General features: G+C 39.5%; 1 protein-coding gene across 8 annotated transcripts in view; it reads right to left on the bottom strand.

Moving 5' to 3' along the window:
- Window positions 1-24,437, bottom strand: part of LOC126260959 (uncharacterized) — a 143,277-nt gene that overhangs the window by 95,159 nt on the left and 23,681 nt on the right. For 7 of the 8 annotated variants that reach the window (XM_049958478.1, XM_049958475.1, XM_049958479.1 and 4 more), the window contains 4 exons: window positions 13,770-13,997; window positions 13,426-13,601; window positions 9,905-9,969; window positions 2,569-4,311 (listed from right to left, as the gene is read on the bottom strand). In XM_049958478.1, coding sequence (XP_049814435.1) covers window positions 2,569-4,311; window positions 9,905-9,969; window positions 13,426-13,601; window positions 13,770-13,988 — 2,203 coding nt within the window. In that variant the 5' untranslated portion in view covers window positions 13,989-13,997. Of the gene's footprint in view, window positions 1-2,568; window positions 4,312-9,904; window positions 9,970-13,425; window positions 13,602-13,769; window positions 13,998-24,437 lie in introns of those variants that run through there. The other variant, XM_049958483.1, reaches the window with a different exon arrangement.

Genomic DNA, 24,437 nt, shown 5'->3' with positions numbered 1-24,437 from the left:
AGAAAGATTGTATGAATGACAGACTAGTCAACTAATATATTAAATACTGTACTCTATTGTTGTTATGCAACTGGTAAGTCAGTACACAAAATTGGCCATGACTAATAAGAGTTAAAGTAATTTCTGAAATTGGATTTGCAAAAGTGTCAAGGGTCAACACCAATCAACACTACGCACAGAATGACCCAACCACAATGACAAATTCAAGAATTTCTGACAAATATAAAACACATGCCTATGTGTGTTGTGTATGCAAGGGGTGTTCTGGAAGGCACTGCTTACTAACAAGGCCATAAATAAAACTGGTAATACTTCATCATAAAATGTAGGGACATATATAAACTAAAACAAGTCAAGCACTTATACTAGAGCCGCCAGAAGGACATCCCCAACAGCCGGCAGCTATGTTGCCAATGCTGCTATTATGCCATGTCTATCACCCGATTATGAATGTATGTTGTAGAGCTGTTGCAATGCCGTACTACTGAAGCACGGAAAACCACTGACAACCTTGGAGAAACGAAACACCCTTTCTCTGTAATTAAAAAGAATTTTAACATTTGGAAATGTATGTTGAGAGAAAGATTACAATATTTTCAGTATTTAAATACGTATTTTAATGCACTGGTTAACCTCTTACTTGTTATAACAAGGAAGAGGATAGAGAACCACAGTCTTTAATGTGATTTACTTGCATGTCTGGATGAACAGGTATTGCAGACAATAGACAGTCATCCAAAATTACTTTGAAATAAATTCGCCAAACACGAATAACTTGGCTTCAGCTGTGTTAGGTACAGATGCACTACCTATTGGTGACATATGAAAATAGTAGAACATCTATACCTAACACAGCTGCAACTAAGTTATACACACTCAGCAAATTTATTTCAAAGTCAATGAGAGCGTATTCGTTAGCCACATCTCCTATGTCACAATCACTATCTTCCCTCCTGCTTCTGCTGATATCATCATTTCTAAGATGTGCTAGGAGTGTATGACCACACTGTTCCGTGTTGTGGGAGTAATATTGCCCAATGTCTTACTTTAAAACTTTTATTTGTCGGGAGGGGGGAACCCAATTTCAATTGAGTCCACACGACTTCCATTGCACTGAAATGTCAACGATATTGTAGAAGACAACACACTACGACCATTTTCTTCTGCAAATTTGTCAATGACGTAAGAGATTATATGACATACGCCCTCATTATTTCCAGCATTTCTGACTCTTCCATTTCCCTATCAAATGAATCTATATTGTTTTCTAGCCAATCCAATGTGACATTCTTCCTGCTTCTGCATGTAGGTTCTTCATTTAACTGAAAGGAGTGTTACAGTCCACAATCTGATCTTATAGTGCAGTTATTTTCTTTGTTTGGCAGCAAAGGGTGTATGAAACACACTTTAAAATTCATTGTCCCATTTTTCCTCTAAAATCCTCAGATTCTTTTAATGTAAACAATGACGCATTTAGAATAAACCCACTGATTGTTACAGTCGAGTCGGCCAAATGCCTTTTGCAACTGATGCTTTGATTGTTTCTCATGCAGTGTCATCAATCCTTGCAGTCAGCCTGGAATGATCACGGGTTACCCATGCTTTATCCAACCATACGATTTCTTAACATTTGCATTTGGATACTTCCCTCAGAAAGCAGCATATCCTGGCAATGATATCCTTCCATCCACGCAGAATTCTTCTTCCACAAAATGTTTTCCATCGAATCACTATCTTCTTTAGTATCACTCAAGGCTTGGTTTTTCCTCAGAAAAACAACTGACTATCTCATGTTAAGACCAGGAGCTGCTTCCGGGTGAGAGATTCTTTCCGTGTTTAACAGTTCTACGTGTGTTGCCGAAGATCATTCTCTTGAAAATTCCCCGAGTTCTGCCTTCTGGCAGCACATACTCTGATTTTTCCTGGAGTAGAAAGAGTGGCAGTACTTCTCCAGCACATTTCTCCCTCATTATTTTCTTCATAGAGTTCATTCTAATTTTCAGAGCTTCAACTACTCATTTGACAACTTTCAACAAAGGTGTTAAGAGGGCCAAAATTATCTTTCTTTCTCAGAATATCACTGTATATTACACATAAGTTTACGAGACTGAATATTTAAGGTAACAACCTACTTTCCTGGCCTCGAGGTAGAAATTAACAATAGGACACGACACCACTCCATTAACACAAACTGAATTGGTAACTCACAATATGCGACAAACACTTTGCAGCAGCATCTGCGATGTTGACTTGTCAGGGAGGCAATTGGATGTCATCAGCACAGCAATATTCACAAACTGCAGAATTCAGAGTGGCACTAGTGTGTCCTTCACACAATGCGCTCCATGTGTGTGAACTGCGAGGGACGCTCTTTCAGCGGCTTGACTATGGCAATCTTATTTCAACAATCACTACAGATACTTGCGAAAGTTTAGAAATACAAACATTTATGTGATAAATCAAAAAATTTCTGAAGACAGGCTTATGAGGAAGTATAGTATTTTCAATTTCAGTTGAGAGGTACACAAAACATGACTACATATCTTTACAGTGTTACTCTGAACGTACCTTTACAATAGCTCAATTCGTGGCTGTCAGCAGCTCGATATAAAACATCGGACACATTCTCTGATTCTTCTTCTTGATGAGTTGCCTGTGACAACATGTTAGTTGTACACACATCTTTGTGTAAAGGTATGCATGTCTCAATGTGTGAAGGGGACGATAACACTGCAGCACTTGAAGAACTACGAGCAGACTTCCGAGTTATTCTGCTGCACCGATTTACTTCAGGATCGACTGGCATTAAATTTTTAATTGCAGTAGCTCTAAAAGAGCCACCATTGTCAAATTCTGCCTCTAATGACTTACTTCTATTAGCACACACTTCATTTACTACATTATCACAGTCTGAACTCTGTACTGAAGTAATTATTGAATCTGATAGTCCTGCATGTACTGGACTGGTGAGATTAAGTGTATTGCTAACCTGTGAAGATAAGTTAATGATGTTACCTATTGACTTCCTATCCACATCACTGCTACCTTTGATTTCCACTGAAGATACTGAGTGGCTGAACTCTGCTTTTCTTACATGTAAATTAAATGAATGTGCATCATTTGACGTGAGTGACCTATGGTACTCATGAGAATTGTTTGTAATAACAGAGTCTGAAGACATATTTCTACTTGAGGCACTTTCGTCAGGGAAGTTCAAATGGTTCTTTTGAACTACAGTTCCACATTGAAATGCAACCATATCAGTTTCAATCTCATCCACAGAAGAGAACATGTCAGGACTTTCACAAGTCATTGCAAATTGAAGTTGGCCAAACTCTGGTCTATCCCAAGTTGTGCTGTCACTATTGCTTCCACTTTCATTGTGCCGGGAACCACTAACTAGTGGCACCAAGTATCTCTCACGATGTTGATGACTAGAACGTGTTTGATATCTGTTCTCAATTCTCTTATGTTTAATTCTGACTGACGAAGGTATGCTTTCGTCAATATTACAATTGCTTTTATCTTTATTATACACACTGTCACTACCAGATCTTTTATTAGAATCATGAACACTTATAAATTCCTGAACTCCAATAGCTTTCTCACATACACCCTGACTCTCACTAGTTCTCTTAGATCTTGTGAAAATTCGCGAAAGGAAATCATCAGAACTTCGAGTGCTATCAACTTTGTCACATCCATTCTTTGTTTTCTTATTCCTTTTATGTTTTATTTTGACTGATGAATAGAAACTTTCATCAGGATTAAATGAGTTATCAGTATTATTAGGCCCTTCATTTTCACTTGCCGTAGTTCTCCTCAATCTCATTCTCATTCCTGAAATATTTCCAGAAGAATCTTGATGTGTAATTTTGTAATCAATGTTCTCATTTTCAATACTATTTCTAGTCATTTTTGCAATCTGGGAGAAGGGACTATCCTCACATTTACACTGTTCTACAATTTTGTTACGAAGACATTCAGAAATATGTGCACGTGATTCAAGAAATCTGACCACATTGGATCCATCAGTGTCATCTGCATTACACAGAAGCGGTGAAGGTGAAGAGGTGGAATCAGAGGCAGCCAAAATGGAAGAGTGGTGTTGGGAAGATTTCTCAATATTTTCAATACTATTCCTTAACTCCTGTGTCAACATATTTCTGCCATCTCTCTTCAGATCATTATTGTTGTTCCTTCGTTTATTACGAACTGAAACTGCTGGGAAAACAGGTGAAATCAAAATTGGAGTACTTGTTCTGTTACTTCCTTTGTCTATTGGTAGACAATGCGAAGGTGAAAGTAGCACTGAAAAGCAAATAAATAAATTAATCAAATATTTTGCTCAAAATACAGACTACTGTTTTTACAACAAATTAAATTATATAATTTCTTAATATGAAGCAGTAAAAATAACATCAACAGTAAAACACGACTCCAAAAATATTGTATTAAAAATTTAACATAACACAATTTAAATTGAAATCAACTTTCAAATTACACCATAGCCTACTATACTGTCATAATATGCGATGTTAATGAACCAGAAACAAGGAAAGTGCACAAAGATGGTAATTTTACATTAATTTTTATTTTGGAAGTCCATCCTGCATTGGTGAAAAATTTCTTTGGTCTGCTTTTTTTTTACTAAAATGTCCATCTTTCGTGAACTTACTGATGTGGGATTGCTCCAATCTGATATGTCAAAAATCTACCCTAAAATTTTGCCTACAGAAAGGACTCATCCAAAGAAATTCACTGTCCAAATTTTAGGTGCTAAGGCACATTGCAAGTATTTAAAAAAGTATTTGTCACGTGAAAAACTGCTTGAAGTAGTAATTTGTACAGCCCTTCTGCCTAGATGGGAATCGGCAAACAAGCAGTTGTGGCCATTACAAGAATGTAGGACCATGTAGTATGAAGTCTAAACTGCGCGCACACAAATTTTAAGCACTTACGCCACACCATTGTCTCTCACATCATTAACGTTTGGAATAACTTGCAGATCATATTGTCAGCTAAGCTGCTGCAGATGTAAGTATTGCATAAGTGACTAGCAGAGGAAAGAAAATCAATGCAGTTTATGATGTTATACTACAGATGCTTCCATCATTTGAGACTAATTTGTTGACATTAAACATTTTATAATAATTCCTGAAGCACAGTTCTTATGATAATTTTTGAATAATGTATATTTCAGAAACAATGAAACATTTCCTTGTTTATTCCCTGTGGTTGTCACACAAATAGAAAGTGTGCGTTGGATGACAAAAATCAATATCTTCCTTACACCAGGCAAATGTCACAAAACAAAACTCAGTGCTTACTAATTTTATTTAGACAGAATTGGGATGGAGTAAGAAACAGTCGTGACCATGTTCTGTACATTGTGCTGCGTACCAGGTGTACATGTCCAAATTATGAGGGTTGCCCAGAAAGTAATTCACCACATTTTTTTCTCATGCGAAAACAATGCTCTGAATGTGAAACATTACATCTCCTGGGTAAGCGTGCCAAGTTTCCATCACTTCCGACAGATAGCAAAGCTGCAGGACAGTTTGTACATTACAAACAACGTACTGTCATTTAATTTCTCACTGCAAAGAAAAACTGTGGGGAATATTCACAAACACTTGTTCAAAGTCTACAAAGCATCTGCTGTCAACACAAGTACAGTTAACTGTTGGCCACAGAGGGTGAGGTCATCAGAAGGCGGTCTAGGTAACCACCCATGGCTGTCACACCTGACGTTGCACTGAGCTGCTGATGTCATTCGCGAAGACTGACGCATTATGACTTGGCAGTTGGTGCTGCATCTGTCAATCAGCAAACGAAGTGTGGATGGAATTATCCAAACTCTCAGATATCCAGAAGTGTGTGCAAAATGGGTCCCGTGGTGTCTAGCAGTGGATCAAATTGCACAGAAAAAACATTAGTCTTGATTTGATGCAACATTTTGAAGCTGAGGTGAGGCCATCTTGTCCCGGACTGTGACAGGTGAAAAAACCTGGGTTCATCATTTTGAGTCCAGGGGGGAAGGGGGGACAGTTGCTGGAATGGCACCATTCCCACTCCCCACAGAAGAAAAATTCAAAGCAACTGCTTCCACCAGCAAGGTCATAATCACTGTGTTCTGAGACTGTGAAGGTGTGATTCTCATTGATGTGATGCCAAGAGTTGGTACCATTAATTCATAAGCATATGTCAACACATTAACAAAACTCAAAGACTCACTTCCAGTAACTTTGGCACCACAGCAACCCAGGAGATGTTTTGCAGCAACACAATAATACTCAGGCCCACACAAGTCTGAGGACAGCTGAACACATTGCAAAACAGGGTTGAACAGTGCTACCCCATCCACCCTACAGCCTTGACCTAGCCCCCTAAGACTTCCACTTGTTTGGCCATTAAACGATGCTATTCGTGGAAGACATATTGAAGATGATGAGGCTGTGATTCATACAGTGAAGCACTGGCTCTGCCACCAGGACAAGGACTGGTACCGAAGGGGCATAAACGCCCTTGTTTCGCAGTGGAAGAAGGCCATAGAATCGGATTGAAATTATGTGGAAAAATATGGTGTGTGGCTAAAACACCATTCTTTTGTGATTATAATTCTCATTATGTTCAATAAAGAATCGTTGAAGGAAAAGATGTGGTACATTACTTTCTGGGAAACCCTCTTAACAAAATGTGCTGACGCAAAGTGACAATGCACAAATGACTGAAGTTTAACAATACTGTTCCAATGATAAACCTGAAAGTACAAAGAGCTATTGGAATTTATGTTGTCCAACAATTTTCTAGAAACTGCTTTCTTCTGTCAAACAACTACTTTATGGAGAGGCTGAACCGCACTATTAGATCTGGGTGGAATCCAAATTATATAAACAGTCTTAATCATCATCATCATCCCAAAGATGTAGATGTCATGTCCAGGTCAAAACTCCAACAAAAGTAATGCATTGTTTTCTGAAAATGGGAAGAAGACGTTTCAAATTATTCTCTCCCATTTTTCCAGATTTTACCACAATTACACGATATTTGCCATTAAACAGCCAGTGCCTGTGGTAAGCATGAGTGGATTACATAGTTTTATATCTCTCTTCACATCAAGGCACATTAGGACCAAAATTTAAAACAAGTAGTGTTTAGGGACAAAAATCTTGTAATCGACATAGTACAATCTGGAAAAGTGAGATGAGAATAATGAAACATGTCATAGCAAGCATTGATTGCACAAGCAACTGACTGTTTTTTGCTCAAAATAAAGTAGTTTGCGCGCCGTTCTTGCACGAAACCTGACTAATTAGTTTTATAAACAGCAAGAAGCTTTGTCTTCACATCAATTACGAATTGCTCTATACTATTAGCTATCTCCTCTACAAGTTTACTTTAAGGAAAGTTCATAATTTTCTGACTTCCTCTTCAATGTAATTTCTTGTATCTGTTCAACCGGGTCGAAGAAAGCTGGAAATCAGTAATCTCCCTCAGTAATGGTGCACTCATGCTCATGAACAGTTGTAACCCTTCCGAATTTTTCTCCTTTCATACTTTTTAAAGCTTCATTTTGGCACATATTTCGTGCTTGATGTAAAGCCGCCTCCTATTTATACATGTTCCAATTTTTCGAAACTAAACTGACTGCACACTGCTTAACTTTAGGCTTTTTCTCTCCCCTTCATTTAATCAAATAATTTAAAATCTCTTCGTTGTTACTGAAATCTATTACTTTACATGTTTTCTTTTGTTCGAGCCACATTTCACAGATTCAGAGTTACCTCCAGTTTCTTCCCATGTTTTCACAATTTCTAACAAAATACTGACATTTGAATGAATGTCTTCATATTTCACCTTTGCAAAGCTGAGAACATTAATTGGATTTCACATTACTGGGAAATCTGCAACCTGCACAAAGACAGATGCTATTAGCAAGCATATTGGTGGCAGGGGACAGCTTTACTGCCATGGTTAACACTTGCAATACCGCAAAGGCAACAGTTGGTCATTAGGGATATTAAGTGAGTTACGAACTTGAGCAAATAGTAACTGAGCAATTGTGTAAGAAAAATTATCAATGGAAACAAATTCACTTTACACATCACAGTAGTACTGTACCAAGTTGTATGTTTACTTACATGCCATCAACCAATGATGTGGATCTGCAGTGTTGCTCATGTACTGTCTGCTTTGGCTAGGGTAAGAGAGTACACTTCTCCATTTGTGTGGCTAGCTATACTACAAATTTGGCAGGTTTCTTCATTTAAAAAACTTGCTGTGTGTCTTAGCAACTAAATTTTTGACATGTCATACCTGCAAACTTTTGAAAAACATCACAAGATGATGGTAATAATTTTTGGAGATTAAATATTCCTGGAGAGATGTCCACTACAGCACCTACTTCTCCCCCCCCCCCCCCCCCCCGACGTTATTGCACAGTATCAAAAGTTGAATGCCTGGATTTCTTGCAGACAGTGTCAAACTTAATCACTACCCTCCGCCTAATATCACTTCTAACATCAATGAGCTTGCAATTAACATTCCAATCAATTTCTGTGAAGGCAAGCTGATGGATTCAAATTCTTTAACAGTGCCAACAAGGAAGTCAAAGTTGCTATGGATGTACACCATAGCATTTTTGATTGAAGGTACAACGATAGCATTTAGCGTATCATGTACTTAAAGCAGATTTCACAGGCTGAAAATGTTATGAATAACATCAACAGCTTCAATCCACATAAACCCTCTCATTAAGGCTCATATTACATCATGAAAGATTTTTGACAAAGTTCTTTTATAAATGCTTGTTGGTCAAATCTTTGAAAGTCAATTCTATGTGTGCTTTTAAAAAAGATTTCTTTTATCAAAGATCTTTGACAAAAATCTGAGCAACGTACTCACTTTCATAAAAGGTTGCAATTGTATGCTTGGCACTTCATTATCAAAAGTATTTCGTGTGTGGGTACCATCACAATGGTTATCGAAAAATATGAAGGATTTGGAATTCTTCATAATGCAAAGCATGCTGACTAAAAAAACCGCAACAAGTTGTTAGAATCTTATGAAGAAAAACTTTTGCAATCAGCTGCATTTGAAGTGGCTGCACTGTGGAAAATGAAATAAAGAAATTAAATGGACTAAAAAGTCAGCTTTTGGTAGGAAAGTTGAAAACAATTATGCAGAAATGGCAATTATAAATTTATTACTAAAATCCAGTGTTACTGGTACCTATTAAGGGGATTCCTTGAGACAACACATGCCAATGAGTTGTCTAATAATTTTGATTTTATGCATTTTATTGCTTACAGGATATGACAGAAGAGGCCAACAAAAGCTCATTAATTACCTAGATGGAAGAAGGAAACTATCAACTCTCTTTTGTGATGTGAAAATTCAAGTGTTAATAAAGTATTTTTTCTAGGAGCGGCGAACAGGACATGGTGTAAGTAGTATGGTAAAAAAGCACTAATACGTAAGACAACAATAGTTTAATATACAACAATAAAATGAAAATTTAACACTGGCAAAAAATCCAGGTACAATTACATTTTTCATGTGCATATGCAAATTAATAAAAATTCAGGTTCTATTCTTCACATTTCATACACAAAGTTGAATCCATCATCTATGCCTCCAATTATGTCTTAAAGATTCATCTACCGCAAGTTTGAAACACTACATCCATACATCCACATTATGAGTCGTCGTAGATGAAATCTGAATCTCTCTCAGTATATTCTTAAGAAGCAGCAGAAAGTAGTGATAAACAATTTCTGTCTCCTCCCCCCCCCCCTCTTACAAATCCAAAATATTATGGACAGCATTAATTCTTGTTAGGATAACACTTGAGCTACAAGAAAGAAAGCACATATACATATATTTTAACTTTGGATCTCACCTGAGTCAATGTGTTCAACCTGATGTTTCACACCACTCAACGAATTTTTGTCAACCAATGGTTTCCTGTAAACATGAACACAGAATTTAGGATGGATGAAGCTAGGACGACAAAAAAAATTTTAAGTCCAAGAGGCTTACATCATAGCATATCATATTCAGACTTTTCTTCTACACTTTTAAAAACATCTCACTGTGTTTTATTCATGTAGAGATCTATGATTCACATGAATCTTCACTATTTGTAGGCTACATCAGAGTACTTACATGTAGTCAATGTATGAATGTGTGGTGTCTGTTCTTTCTGACATGTCCAAAGAAACCGTCACCACACATTCATAATTTGCTAGACCTAGCTGGGCAGTGAATCCACCTCCTTCAGTGAGAATGCACAAATACGTCCGACCTCCTGGCAAACTCACAATCAGAAGAGGGCATAGGGAGGAAATGGACAGTGGCTGTGGATAGGTGGTGCTCGATGGGAGTGTGGACTGGCCGTGAGGCAAGCCGGGAGTCTGTGCAGCTGCGATAACACTGTCCCAGATGGCGCAGTGGTTACCGCACCTGCCTAGTAAGCAAGAGATCCTGGCTTCAAATCCCAGTCAAGTACCCATTTTCACTTGTCTCAGCCGATTCTGCGTAATGTCCTAATGCAGCTGACAGCAGTGTCACTCCACTCCCTGCCCTGCCCTCCCCTCCCCTTTCTCCCCCCCCCCTCTCCACTTTCAATTTACATTTTTGTCAATGATGTATTTCAATTTCAGGCTGTTTTTCGAACTACATTATTTCTCTTAACCCTTCGAGTGCAGTCGGCCTCATAGGCGCAGCTGAAATGTTTTTGTTCCCCTCTCCCCAAATAGTCGGCATGGGATTTCCTCGCCACTGGTACCTTCTTATCTTGAGGTGCTGTTTACAACGCTCCACTAGCTTTTGCACAACCTTCGGGGAGAGCAGAAAATGGCCTCTCAAGCTCAGTGCGCTCGAGTACATCTCACTTACAGAGGTGTGTAGTTTTGGTTCTTTTCAACCAGAGTTGTTATTTTACTCGCTCGATGGATGAGTGATGTGAATTGCTTGTGAAAATGTAGAGTACAGTGAGCTAAGCCTTTCAGGTACATTTTGCCTGAATAATGTTGTTATACTTGTGTTCTCTCTTTTACACTCCATATTTTCCACAGACATGGCTCAATTATTACGACTTGTCTAATCCAAGTCACCTTGAAGAAATACAGGATTTGCTGAAGTGTGATGACTAAGACCCCATGCTATTTGAGGATCTTGGTGAGGAGACATTTATTCACAAGACGAGGGGAAAGAATGTGAATGCAATTCTGTAACAGAGCAGGATGGAGAAGATACTGCTGACAATGAAAAAGAAAGAGAACAAAATGAACTTAATTTGGGAAGAAATAAGAAGACCATGGCAGCCAAAAAGCCACCCGGGAAGGCACATCATATGGAATCAGACATGACCACCACTCACCTCCCTGGAGTCATAGCAAATGCTAAGAACACTAAAAGTGCAGTTTAATACTGGAATAAAAATATTCAAATCAATACACTGACACTATCACTGATTGTTTCTAGAGAGAGAGAGAGAGAGAGAGAGAGAGAGAGAGAGAGAGAGAGAGAGAATCATGTAATTGAACTAAAAGCATTTATTGGTTTGTTGTACCTAGGGAATTGTCGAAGCATGGAGGAACTTTGGGGACCTAAGGTCTTTGTGCTGAATAATAGTCTCTTGATGAATCTCTGACAGTTTACGACTGTTACATTGACTTCATTTTGATGACTGAACTATCAGAGACCAATGAAAAGAATTTGGCTGGCTAGCTAGCTCTTATTTGTGACTTTTTGAAACATTTGTGGAAAATTGTCAGAAGAGCTATTATCCTACACTTCCTGGTTTTCGTGGAAGATGTGTTTTTCAGCAGTACATACTCTCAAAACCAAACAAATATTGAATAAAACTTTTTGCTCTTGTTGCGGCTAAAATGATACACACTGTACACATGGAGATCTATGTTGCACTACAGCCTGCAGGTCCTTTCTGTCAGCAACAAACCAACTGAAGTTGTCAAGAGAATGACTAAATCTGTATTTGGATGCAGTCGAAATATCACTGCTGATAGTTGATTTTCTGATTTTTGAGCTCACTGGCTATTTGAACACACAAAGCTGTCTTATTTGAACCTGTCACAAAAAATAGAAGACAATTGCCATCAGATTTTGTTGACATAAAACAGAAGACACAATACAGCAGAATGTTTGGCATTAATGATGGGAAGGTTTTGGTTTCCTACATACCACACCAGAACAACAATGTGATTCTTGTATCTTCGTTTCACAATGACTGACAATGTCACTGATCCTTAATCTGGAGAGAACAATAAGCCAAATACAGTCACACTCTACAATTCAACAAAAGATGTTGATACCACAGATCATATGCATGCTACTTAACAGTGTGAGCAGAGAAACAAAGTACTGGCGAATGATTATTTTTCTCACACCCGGCTGAATGTGGGTGGTATCAACTTCCAAGTTACTTTCCTTGGAAATCAACTGAAGAAACTACATAGAGGAGTGTACCTAAAACCGATGGAACATCAAATTGTTCTTAGAGAGCTATGCAGAAGTAGTAAGAAGATTGGAATGACCTCCAGCTTGCAAAGGCGACTCAAAAGATTAATCCCCACAAAAGACAGAGAGAAATTACCACCCCTCTCACATACAAAAAAACGTAGATGCATCACCTACACTATAGAAATGTGTCACAGAAGAATGTCAAACTACAAATGTAAAAACTGCCATAATGCAATCTGCTTATTCCATGCAAACATGGTCTGCCAACTTTGCTTCTCTGCCCCCCCCCCCACCCCCAATGTATATCTTCCAGTAATCCTCAGTGAGTGGGAAAGGCACCAGCACCAAAATAGTGTCTTGAAATGGGACATTTTTACATAAATTTACTGTTTACTAAAATTTATGTATTGAAAACTGTGTAACTGTTCGGTGGTGGATTTAAAATTTCAGTCATTTATATTTTATTCTTTTGTTTTTAATAAAAAGTTTTTTTTAGCCTCCTGTTCTGCTTCGACACATTCCCATGAAAGCCACTAGTTACGTTTATGTTACTAAAGTTGAAAATATGAGATAATAGCCAATTTCAAACCCTTTGTCCTTCAAGCTCCTTGTCCCAGAATAGTGCCTGGCAGAGGGTTAAGCATTTTTCATGTGTAAATAATAGTAACCTATTATACTGTACTGTTTTCTTCTCAAATTACTTTCATTTTAATTAATATGAAATTCCCCTAACAGTCTCAACTAGAGAGTTAATGAAATGGAATCTGCACTTTCAAATGAATGTTTCATTGACTGTATTATATCTGTGTATTTTAAGACAGATCATTACAAATAATGCATTAAGAATTTAGTTTGTAAATGCAGCACAAAAGTAACACGTACATGAAAAACTAAGTTAACAATGATTTAATTATTATTTAATTTTATTGAAACTACCTGGAACTGCGAAGTAACCTATCAAATGTTGTGTTTGGGCTGTGTGTGACATCGCTAAAGACCTTTACTTCTGGCTGGAAAAATTTGTACTTTTTTGCTGCAGCAACACCCTCTTTCCTCATAGTTCCCTTCATTTTACTCTTTTTCCTGTTCTCTTTCTCTGCTTTCGAATCTACCTGGGGAAAATTTATTCTGTAACTGCATTGTACAGTCAAAATGAACATTCAACTTTCCTGATATATTTACAAATTCTACTATAATTGTATGCAGGGTGAATGAATTAGTTTAGACAACAAAAATGAGATACTGGAATTAAGTCAACACAATATAAACAACATACTTACAGTAGTTGTATCAAAATGGACACTATTCTGCAACTTTTTAGGCTTCTTCTTCTTTTTTGGATTACATTTCTGGTCTGCTTTGAACTTCTTTATACTGTCAGCATTCAAAGCATTGAACAAATAAAAACTGGAGTTCAAGTTATCTTCAATTACAGCTGCTGGGAAACGCTTCCTCCTCTTCCGCCTTCGAACTGGTATGTAAGTTGATTTCACATACATCTTTGCCTCCTGGAAAGTAGTAAACATAAATATACATGGCTCCTGCACATATAAGAATAATTTCTAAGCAACATTTATTCCTTTTTTCTGTAATAAGAAGTGAATCAGTGTCTTCCAGTTCATACTCCAACCAACCATGGCCCACTCCCACACTAACCTAGCCACCCCCTGGTTACTTTCCAAAAATTTTATTTCCATCTTCATTTCACCCTTCCTTCTTAGGTCCCTTTCCAACATTAAGAAAAAGCCTGATTTACAATCATCCTCCCAACAAACTAAAGGCTCTGCCATTGCCATGCTGAACCATTACTTAACATAAGATATTCACCACTTTTTTTATTCTTCTATCTACAAGGCCCGCCAGAGTGGTGGCGGTGATGTGTTTAAGAGGACTAAACTCCTTGCTTATCAGTCTGTCGATTCACAGGAAAATGATGTTAAAAGGAGAATTCTCAGTTCCAAGGCCTGTAGCCACATCATCATGGTTGAAAATTTGTGAGACAGTAGCTTTATGCAGATAGTTAAAGATGAGATAAAAACCAGGCAGCTAAAAACTATAATGGTCACTGAAGCATACACCAAGAAGGATCATTACAGACAGTACATCTAAAATGGGGTAAGAAACTACCGTATTTACCCGATTGTAAGAAGAGGTTTTTACCCCAATTCATCCGTCAAAAAATACAGGGTCATCTTATATTCACAGATTAAACTACTGCTGCTAAGATTAAAATTTTTATGTTATTTAACAGGGTATGTAGGGATCGTTTCACATTTAGCCTACAGATGAAGCTTTGGCTATTGAGGTCATGTGTACATTAATTTTTAAGAAGTCTGAAGGGCAGACTGCGAAAATGAAATTCGCCTTCGAATAGGCTAAAGTTTCTCGATATGCCAAGGCACTTACTTCAGTATCGATGTTGCTCGAACAATCATGTGACATTTAAATTGCTCTGGTTAAAATGTGATAATTTTGAAAAACATGGGAGGAAATAGCACCAAATTCTATCATCTTACAAACTCTTGTATTTGAACAGGTTTGGAATAAAAGTTTTCATACGTGTAATAGATTCTGTGTATAAACATTATGCTGCTTTTTAATTGAAGATAACATTCAAAAGCAAAAATTTTGTTCTTCAACATACATTACTTTTTTTCTGAAACCAGATCAATATATTATTTGATTATGAGACACTAATGATTTACTAGCTAGGTTTCAAATAAGAAATTCAGTCACTGCTCACATTTAGAATACCAGGTGAAAATGTTACCTGCTTCTAATCAGTTTTAGAACATGGTGCTGACATTCAGATGAAAAAAGGAACAAAAATTATCAAGAATGAAATGTCTAACAAATTAAAAACAGACTGTAATTTTCGCTGTAAGATTAAATTCCGGCAAAAAGACCCGCAGTTGGAGATAGTAACATAACAGTAGATGGTGGGACACGCGCAAGTACGTGAACTGGACTGAATCATGATTGCAATCTTTTATTTCTGTATTAGTTGCTTTTGCTACGCACAACTTGTACCTTGGAATATATTGCAGTCCTTGTTTCACAGCTGCTCAAGCTTTGCACTACAGAAAGGTTGGAGGGGAAACAGTGATATCAGTTTGGCAGGTAACTATGAAAGCAGGGACAGGAGTAGCAAGCAGACAGCAAATTATGTCTTTCTTCAACCATGGGAATGTATACCACATACTTGGGCTTTTCAGGAACATGTACCACGTTTAACCTACAGTTTGCCTGAATCCATTTATAGTCAGAATTAAACAGACTTTAAAATTGCACAAATACTCAAGAGTATTCACTTCTGCAGGCTACAGTAAAAGTCTAGATAGAAGCCAGTGGTGCACTTATGTATTTCATGCTGCAGTGTTCTCGACACTCAGTGTGATGTACAACAGGAGCAAAATGGGCTGTCAGCTGCTGGTTCTAAGCAGCCAATGAGAGAACAGTTGGTAGACAATGTGTTTATAAGCAAGAGACATTTTAACATTCTCACATCAGTATAGAAAAGAAATTCAACACCGATTTGGATAATAACAGCAGTGTTCTCAGGTCCTACAGTAATCACAAACTCGAAAATAGTTAAGATATTTGAAAAGAACAGCCAAATATTTGTTATAACAAAGATATAATTTTCTTAGCTGGGCAATGGGGATGATGATCATTAAAAATAACGATAGCACAAATGAAAGGGTCAGTAAGCAAAAACTGTAGAAAAGGAAATTGTCTGCATATTAATGTACACCATTTCTTTTCATAAATTTTATATCTCCTTGTACTATTAAAATGTAGCCTATTAATAAATGGCATACATTTAGAACAGGTATAATGTTAGCCTTTTAGGCAGATACTTTATGTGAATAAAACAGTTTGGAATTCTGATTAGTCAGAATATGTTAAAAATAAATTTTTCACAAGAGGCCTCTTAGGGGAAGAGGGACAGGGGGGGAGGGGGTTGTCTCATAATCAAGGTCGTCATACTCTGGTTAATACAGTACAATTGGGTGAGACAATGCACACTGTATGGACTAAAGAGCTAATTAGCTTGAATAGTCAAAATATGAACATAAAAATTTAAAGATGCATGACAGTGTGGAGGGATAAAAAAGCCGGATACCACTCGGGGACAATGCAGTGGGAGGTACTCCCCTCACAACCACACCTTACACTAGACTTGAAGGTTCAATTAAATTTTGTTATAAAGTACACTTTGCCTCAGGCACTGTAGGAATTTGGTAGCAGCTAACCCATCATCCGCAAGTATCTGAACGGGGATGTTGACATGTTTATTGCTCGTCTCAGATTGGCTAGCAGGGCACGTTCTGAGAGAATATCGACAATCTTGAGATGACTACCACGGATGCATTGAGGAGTCCTCTTGACACAACAGGAACTCTTGACTAAATTTGGTGTGACTGATATACAGTCGGCACAGTACAAAGGCATCTTTCCAGGAGGCCTGGAGAAGCATGCCATGCCTTTGTGATCCCCTTGATTGCTCTCAGCTTGTTGAGGATCGTCGTTACCTGTCATTCCATATCCCAGGTCTTCACAATCTGATGTAGTTGCAACTGTATGTCTGTGCCCAGAAATGAAGTTTATCTTCTGTGGTAGCTTCTTTAGCTAATTTGTCAACGAGTTCATTTCCCAGAATACCCACGTGGCTCTGTATCGGGGTGAATATATCTGTCATTTCGGGGATGTAGCAACCAACTAACAGGTCTAAGGTGTTAGTGAACAAAAGGTTTTTTGGAGTAGCACTGAAATTGATCTTTTAAGCAGCTCGTGGAGTAACTACAAATATGAAATCCCTTGTGCCAAGAGTTTTAATGTACTGCAGAGCCCATTATGTTGTTGTTGTTGTTGTTGTTGTTGTTGTTGTGGTCTTCAGTCCTGAGACTGGTTTGATGCAGCTCTCCATGCTACTCTATCCTGTGCAAATGGCAACCAATTCTACATGTACTTGACAGACAACACTTCTTATGTCCCTTGGGTGTGCAAAAGCAAAACTGATCCTGTCAATGACTTTCAATCCTTGTAGATAGACGTCTAATTTGGGTCATCACCGAGAACTGAACAGATGTCTGAGAAATAGTGTGATCAGCATTTTTCTTAGTGCCACAAGGGAGATCCATCCAAATCGTAGGACTACCCCACAACATGGGGTGGGGGCACCAAGAGGGAACTCTGTGAGCATAGACAAGAGGCAGCAGTTTGAGGTCCTGCATAGATCTTCCAATCGTACCCTAGCTATTCAGCCCATTTTTGGGCAATTTGGAAAAAGTCTACACTGTTGGTTTAGGAACATAAGACATATTACACACATGGGTAGGCATCTGACAGATAGTGACCGCATAGATCACCAAGAGTTCCTTGCATCTGACCCTCAGTGATGTGATACCAGCTTCCAACAGTAGGCTGTCGACAGGTCTCATATGGGACACCCAAGCTGCCAACCACACAACACTATTGTGGGCATGGTCTAACAAGCACAGTACTGATGGAGGTGCCGAACCGTACAGAACAACCCATAGTCCAGATGGGATTAAATAAAATCTTTCAGGATTTGAGAGGAACGGTACAGTCTGCGCCCCCAGGTGGCGTCACTGAGAAATCCGAGGGTATTTGATTTCCTCATGTAATTTGCCTTGATCTGGTTTACATATGGTAAACATGTTAACTTACTTATTAATGTTGTTGTTGTTGTTGTGGTCTTCAGTCCTGAGACTGGCTTGATGCAGCTCTTCCATGCTACTCTATCCTGTGCAAGCTTCTTCATCTCCCAGTACTTACTGCAACCTACATCCAGTAAAGCTGCATGTCCTCGGGAAAAAATACGGCTGTAGTTTCCCCTTGCTTTCAGCCGTTCGCAGTACCAGCACAGCAAGGCCGTTTTGGTTCATGTTACAAGGCCAGATCAGTCAATCATCCAGACTGTTGCCCCTGCAACTACTGAAAAGGCTGCTGCCCCTCTTCAGGAACCACATGTTTGTCTGGCCTCTGAACAGATACCCCTCCGTTGTGGTTGCACCTACGGTACGGCCATCTGTATTGCTGAGGTACGCAAGCCTCCCCACCAATGGCAAGGTCCATGGTTCATGGGGGGGTTTTAATAAAAGGTCTAAACAGTTCGAAGTTTCAACAACTTGAATCAACTAGTTACCATGGTAAAGCTCTGGATGTGAATGCACAGTCCTGAGTCAACTACAGTATATGATGAGAGTTTTCATGGGAGAAAACTGAAATCCATGATTCCTGATCCTAGTATGCACTTTTTGTATGATCCTCGAGATTGGCAATGGCTATGCGGATGATAGAAAGCTGCAGCACAGGCAAAAGTCATTCATGACCCACAACAGTGATGCCATGGGTCCCACTGCAGTCGCAATACCACTGATTGTGACGGCAAAAACTGTTATGCTCAGAACCGATCCCTGAGGGACTCCAGTTTGGGCTGCTGTGGGTCAAACCTATCCAGACCAGGAACAGTCCGAAGGATAGGAAAATCTGGATAAAAATGGGTAAATAGCCTTAGAAGACACACACACAGTGTAGAGGATATGATGGCACCAGGTGGTATGAAACGCCTTCTGTACATCAAAGAACTCCACAATTAGATGTTGGCAATGCACAGAATCACTGCACTCTGCAGATTCCAATGAATCAGTTGGTCTGTGGAGAGCTGGAATGACAAAGTCATTGGGGGGGGGGGGGGGGGGGGGGGTGAAAAAGGATGTTTTATGCCGTCATTGCTCACACCAGTATTACAATATCATATTTCTTCATCGAAGTTGATACGTCGAATATCTATGTCACAGAAATTTGATGGTGTAATACGGAACTTTGTCAAATCTCACTTGTCAAATAAATATGATCAAATCTACGACCTCGCACTAGATTTGATCATAAAAGTTGCTTGTCTTCTGTTCACCGCAATGTGAAATGTTACTACTTGTAGTGCTAGCATCGTTGCAATGTTCTGTCACCAGTAGTTGTTAACATGGCTGCGAAGTTTAATTTGTGTGTGCCATCAACTACAACATTAATGGAAATGTATGAAGCCGATGAGGCACTTTACACTACTCAGGATCCTCCACATTGTAAAGCACCTCATCAGCTTCATACATTTCTATTAATTTGGTAGTTGTGGGACAAAATGGAATTATTACTTTGATCTATGATAAAAATAGTTCTTAATGCACATAAAGTGCAGGTATTATTTTAGTTAATATGCACTGTGGTATTCGAGTGCTTTACTGTAAGCTAGAATATCTCTCTTGTTGCAAGAAATCTTAATCTTATTGTGAGTCTGTCTTCTGCAGGTATAGCAGTTCTTAAGTGAGTATTGTGCTATGTGATATGACGAGACACTTCACTGAGCGAATACTGAAATGCATGCTCATCCATTCTTAAGTAATTTATGTATGACTTATGTCCTCCACCAGAAGTTCACATAACAAATTTTGTTGAACGCTTTTATTGTTTTGCCGTGAAACCCACGGCTTCACCCAGGTAGGTTTCTTTTTTTTCCCACTTCTCTTCCAAATGCACACACAGTGCTACTGTGGTACATGCAACTGCTGCGCATAATAACAAGTTGTTGTTGTCAGACATCTTGAACTTTGACAAAAAATATGACGGCAGTGTAATACCACTTTTTAGCACCACATCAAATTTTTTTCAAACAAATTTGACGAATATTTGATCATATTTTTGATCAAATCTTTGACAAAGAAATATGGTAGTGTAACACCGGACTACGGAGCTCACACACATGATTGTGGATTTTATTGGGTCCCGGGGCTGTGTCTTGACACACTGATGAAGCATTGCAATACTCCAATTCATAAAATGGAACACTGTAAGATTCAAAGCCTTGTGCATGGAAGGATAAGATGTTTACCTCCAACAAACATTTCTGGGCTAGGAAATTAAAGATAGTAGCTAATGCATGTGGACACTTTGTAAAGAGTGCCGCAAAATATTCAGCAATGACTGCAGATCAGTTCAAAGATCACCAACGAGATAAGTCAGGAACTACTGTAGATGATTTGTTTTTAGCGCGCAAAAACAACTAGGATCATACGCACCCAAGTCGAAACTATAGAACACGAAGACAGAGGAGTTAAAAAACGACTACATACTTCACGGTAAATGATAACAGCCAAACAAACTTCCTGGCAGATTAGAACTGTGTGACCGACCGAGACTCGAACTCGGGACCTTTGCCTTTCGCGGGCAAGTGCTCTACCAACTGAGCTACCGAAGCACGACTCACGCCCGGTACTAGTTGTGCTTCGGTAGCTCAGTTGGTAGAGCACTTGCCCGCGAAAGGCAAAGGTCCCGAGTTCGAGTCTCGGTCGGGCACACAGTTTTACTCTGCCTGGAAGTTTCATATCAGTGCACACTCCGCTGCAGAGTGAAAATCTCATTCTGGAAACAGCCAAACAGTTGCAACAGTTTGGCTGTTATTATTTACAGTGAAGAATTTCAACAGCTACTGTTTCAGCCATGTTTAAAATCTTGAAACGACTACATGTCAATCCCAATCGATGTATGGGAAGACAGCTAATAACAGGGACGTGGAGGAAGGGCTATAAAATACACTATACAGAAACGCAGATTGAAATATTACTGTATCTCATTGCTACCTATCAGAACCCCTCTGAGAGCATTAAAGATAAACACCAGTCCTAATTGTCCAATTGTAAAGTGACCTTTTTTCCAAATTACATACAAAAATAACCACTATTTCAGTATACATATAATTCTAAAACAATGCTTTGCTGATTAACATCGTTCTTATGTGAGAAACTTAATATAAATGTGAAATTAATTCTGTAACTTATTGAAAGAAATGTAGCACACGGTCAGGATGTACCAGTAAACCTATCATTATAAAAGTAATTGTTACCTGTAACATAATTAGTCAGAAAATGTTATATTAACTCTTAACTAAGTTGAAAATAGGTTCACCTTGTTCAGCACTGATATTGTAAATTTTTAGCAATGTGTAGCTCATATTCGGTTTAACTTTTAATTGTGATTTTACATAAAATTGTAATTTTCATTGTAGATAATTGTTAACAAAAGTATAAATAGAGTTCACGCAGGCACCTTAGGGCACTCGTTTTTTGACTAGGGTTGCGAGCAAATGTATTGTAGGCTCACTCGTTTGTTGATTGTTGTGAACTGTGTCGTTTGATGTCAACTTTGGGTACATGTGATGTAACCGGTACAGTTCACCAGGCTCGGACACCAGAGTCCTGGAAATATATTGGTATTAAAACTGCACTGTACTTTGGAATTTATTTGAGAGTCTTCCGCAATCCTTTTCATAGGCTGCACAGCGATGAGACATGAATCCAGGAATTTTACGAAACCCCGAGAACTAAACAACTCTCAATGTTGCTAGAATTGACATGAAAACAACAGCACATCGACTGGGCATTTTACTCAAAACATATGCAACGCGGAGGTGGGAAAATTAAAACATCTCAAGATCCAGAGCCGAAAATTAAATGTCCTTCACCATATTATGACAGATAAAAAGTAAAACACAATCGACAGCCTGCACGTCGTTTGCTGAAACAACCGATAACTCAGACGTTGAACCCAAGCGGGAATGCAAATGGCGAAAACATGGGCACTCCATCAGGAAACGGTGGACAGCTAACACTTAGGTGCAATGTGCACAAAGTGATGGGGAAATGGCCATGGCCAGAAAGGCAGTGCTCTATATGCAACCTAGTTAAAATGAACTCCTTCCAGCAGGAGTGTCGAGAGCTCGTCCAAGCCGCTGGGAGAGGCTTAATAATCTGGAGCTTGTTCCCATGAAGTGAGGACCAATGGCAATGCCAAAGTGACACCACCTCCAGACAGATGGCAACACAGAGATCATCGGAGGGAATATAGGGACAAATGGGCTGAGGTATGAGGACTGCAGCCTTGGCAGTAGCATCAGCAGCTTCGTTTACTGGCATAGCGACATGACCAGGAACCCACATAAAAATCACAGTGGGTCCATCACGAGTGACCAAATGACAGTTTTCCCGGATCCACTGCACTAAGGGATGGATTGAGCAGTGTGGTGGAAGCCAATATTGAAAGACATGGGTGCCAATGAAAAAGACACACCCGACCCCACGGTCAGTCCGAGAGCCATCAGTGTATGTATACAAAGGTACTATTGCGAAGTTCCATGCGAAGGGCGTGAAACTGAAGCAATAGACATAGAGGCTGGAGTAGTGATGTTAGGAAACAAATGAAGGCCAAGGTTAATATGGGCCACTTCACAAAGCCAAGGTGGTGAAGGGTTCAACCCACTGGGAAAGGTGCAGGTAGTGTGAAGTTAAGCTGCCGTAGCAAGTGCCGAAAGCAGACTCCAGGAGGTAACAGAGAAGAGGGACATGCCTCATACTTGCGATCAAAGGAATCATCAAAGGAGGTGGCCACGCATGGCGGACAAACAGCACGCATACCCGTTGAGGAGAAAGTCACAGCAGAAGGGCAGTGGTAGTTCACCAGCTTTGACGAATAGACTCAACTGGGCTAGTGTAAAAGGTGCCATTGGTCAAATGGATACCACGATGCTGGATAGTGTTGGGACGGCATAAGAGTGCCGGATGTGCAGACGCAAACAAAGCACCCATAGTCTAGTTTCGAATGGACAAGGGATCGGTACAAACGGAGGAGGGTGGTTCTGTCTGCACCCCAGGAAGTAACATTCAGGATACGTAGGACACTGAGGGACCGCGTAAAGCGGGCTACCGGGTAAGGCACATGGGAGGACCAAGAGAGATTCCTATCGAGCATGAGCCCCAGGAATTTCATAGTTTCAACGAACGGAAGAGCAACAGGCTCAATATGTAAAGAAGGTGAGATACACCAATTGCATAGCCAGAAATTCATACAGACGGTTAAAAACGAAAGCCATTGTTGATTCTCCATGAGTAAAGGTGACCGAGACATCGCTGAAGACGGCGCTCAATGAAACATGTCCATGGGGAACTGCAATAGGTGGCAAAATCGTCAATCAAAAGGTAGCCAGAGATACACGGCACAAGACATGCCATTATAGTGTTAATGCCAATAGCAAACAGAGCAATGCTAAGGATGGATAAAAGTGTCCGACAAGGCAGAACCCATACCCATCTTGGAAGCTCAGTCTTTTAAAAATTCCTCAAGGAAACAGGGCAGGCGGCCGCAGAAGCCCCACATGTAGAGAGCACGGAGGATACCAGTTCTCCAGCAGGTGTCATAGGTCTCTTGCAAATTGAAAAACATGGCCACAGTCTGGGATTTCCAAAGAAAACCATTCACGACATGGATGGACAAAGTGAAGAGATGGTGAACTGCAGAATGGCGTGTTTGAAATCTACACTGTGCAATCGTCAGTAAATTGCTAGACTCAGCCCATCATACCAGCCGGGCATGAATGACTTGTTCTGTCACCTTGCAAACAATGCTTGTTAGAGAAATGAGACAGTAGCTAGAAGGAATGTGTTTTGTCCTTATCGGGCTTAGGTATGGGTATGACTGTGGCTTCACACCAGCGTCTGGGGAAACTTGCCCTCTGGCAGGATGCGGTTTTATGTATTAAGTAGAAAGTGCTTGCCCATAAGAGAAAGGTGCTACAACATCTGAATGTGGACAGTGCTGGCCCTGGGGCAGAGGATCAGGATGAAGTGAAAGCATGATCTAACTACCTCACAGTAAAGACTGCATTGTAGCACTCACGATTCTGAGAAAAGAATGTTATCACCCGAGCCACCTCCACTCGTTTCTGATTAAGGCAGGCAGGGTGATAGTGGGAAGAGCTCAAAATTACCACAAATTGGTGGCCCAAGGTGTTGGAGATAGCAATGGGGTCCACAATGACATCGTCTGTTAATGTCAGGCTGGAAATTGGGGAATGGATCTTGTTCCCAGAGAGCAGT

Source organism: Schistocerca nitens, chromosome 5, assembly GCF_023898315.1.
Source record: "Schistocerca nitens isolate TAMUIC-IGC-003100 chromosome 5, iqSchNite1.1, whole genome shotgun sequence".
Lineage (NCBI taxonomy): Eukaryota > Metazoa > Arthropoda > Insecta > Orthoptera > Acrididae > Schistocerca > Schistocerca nitens.
The sequence above is the reverse complement of the archived record's forward strand: the minus strand, read 5'-3'. Positions and strand labels throughout refer to the sequence as shown.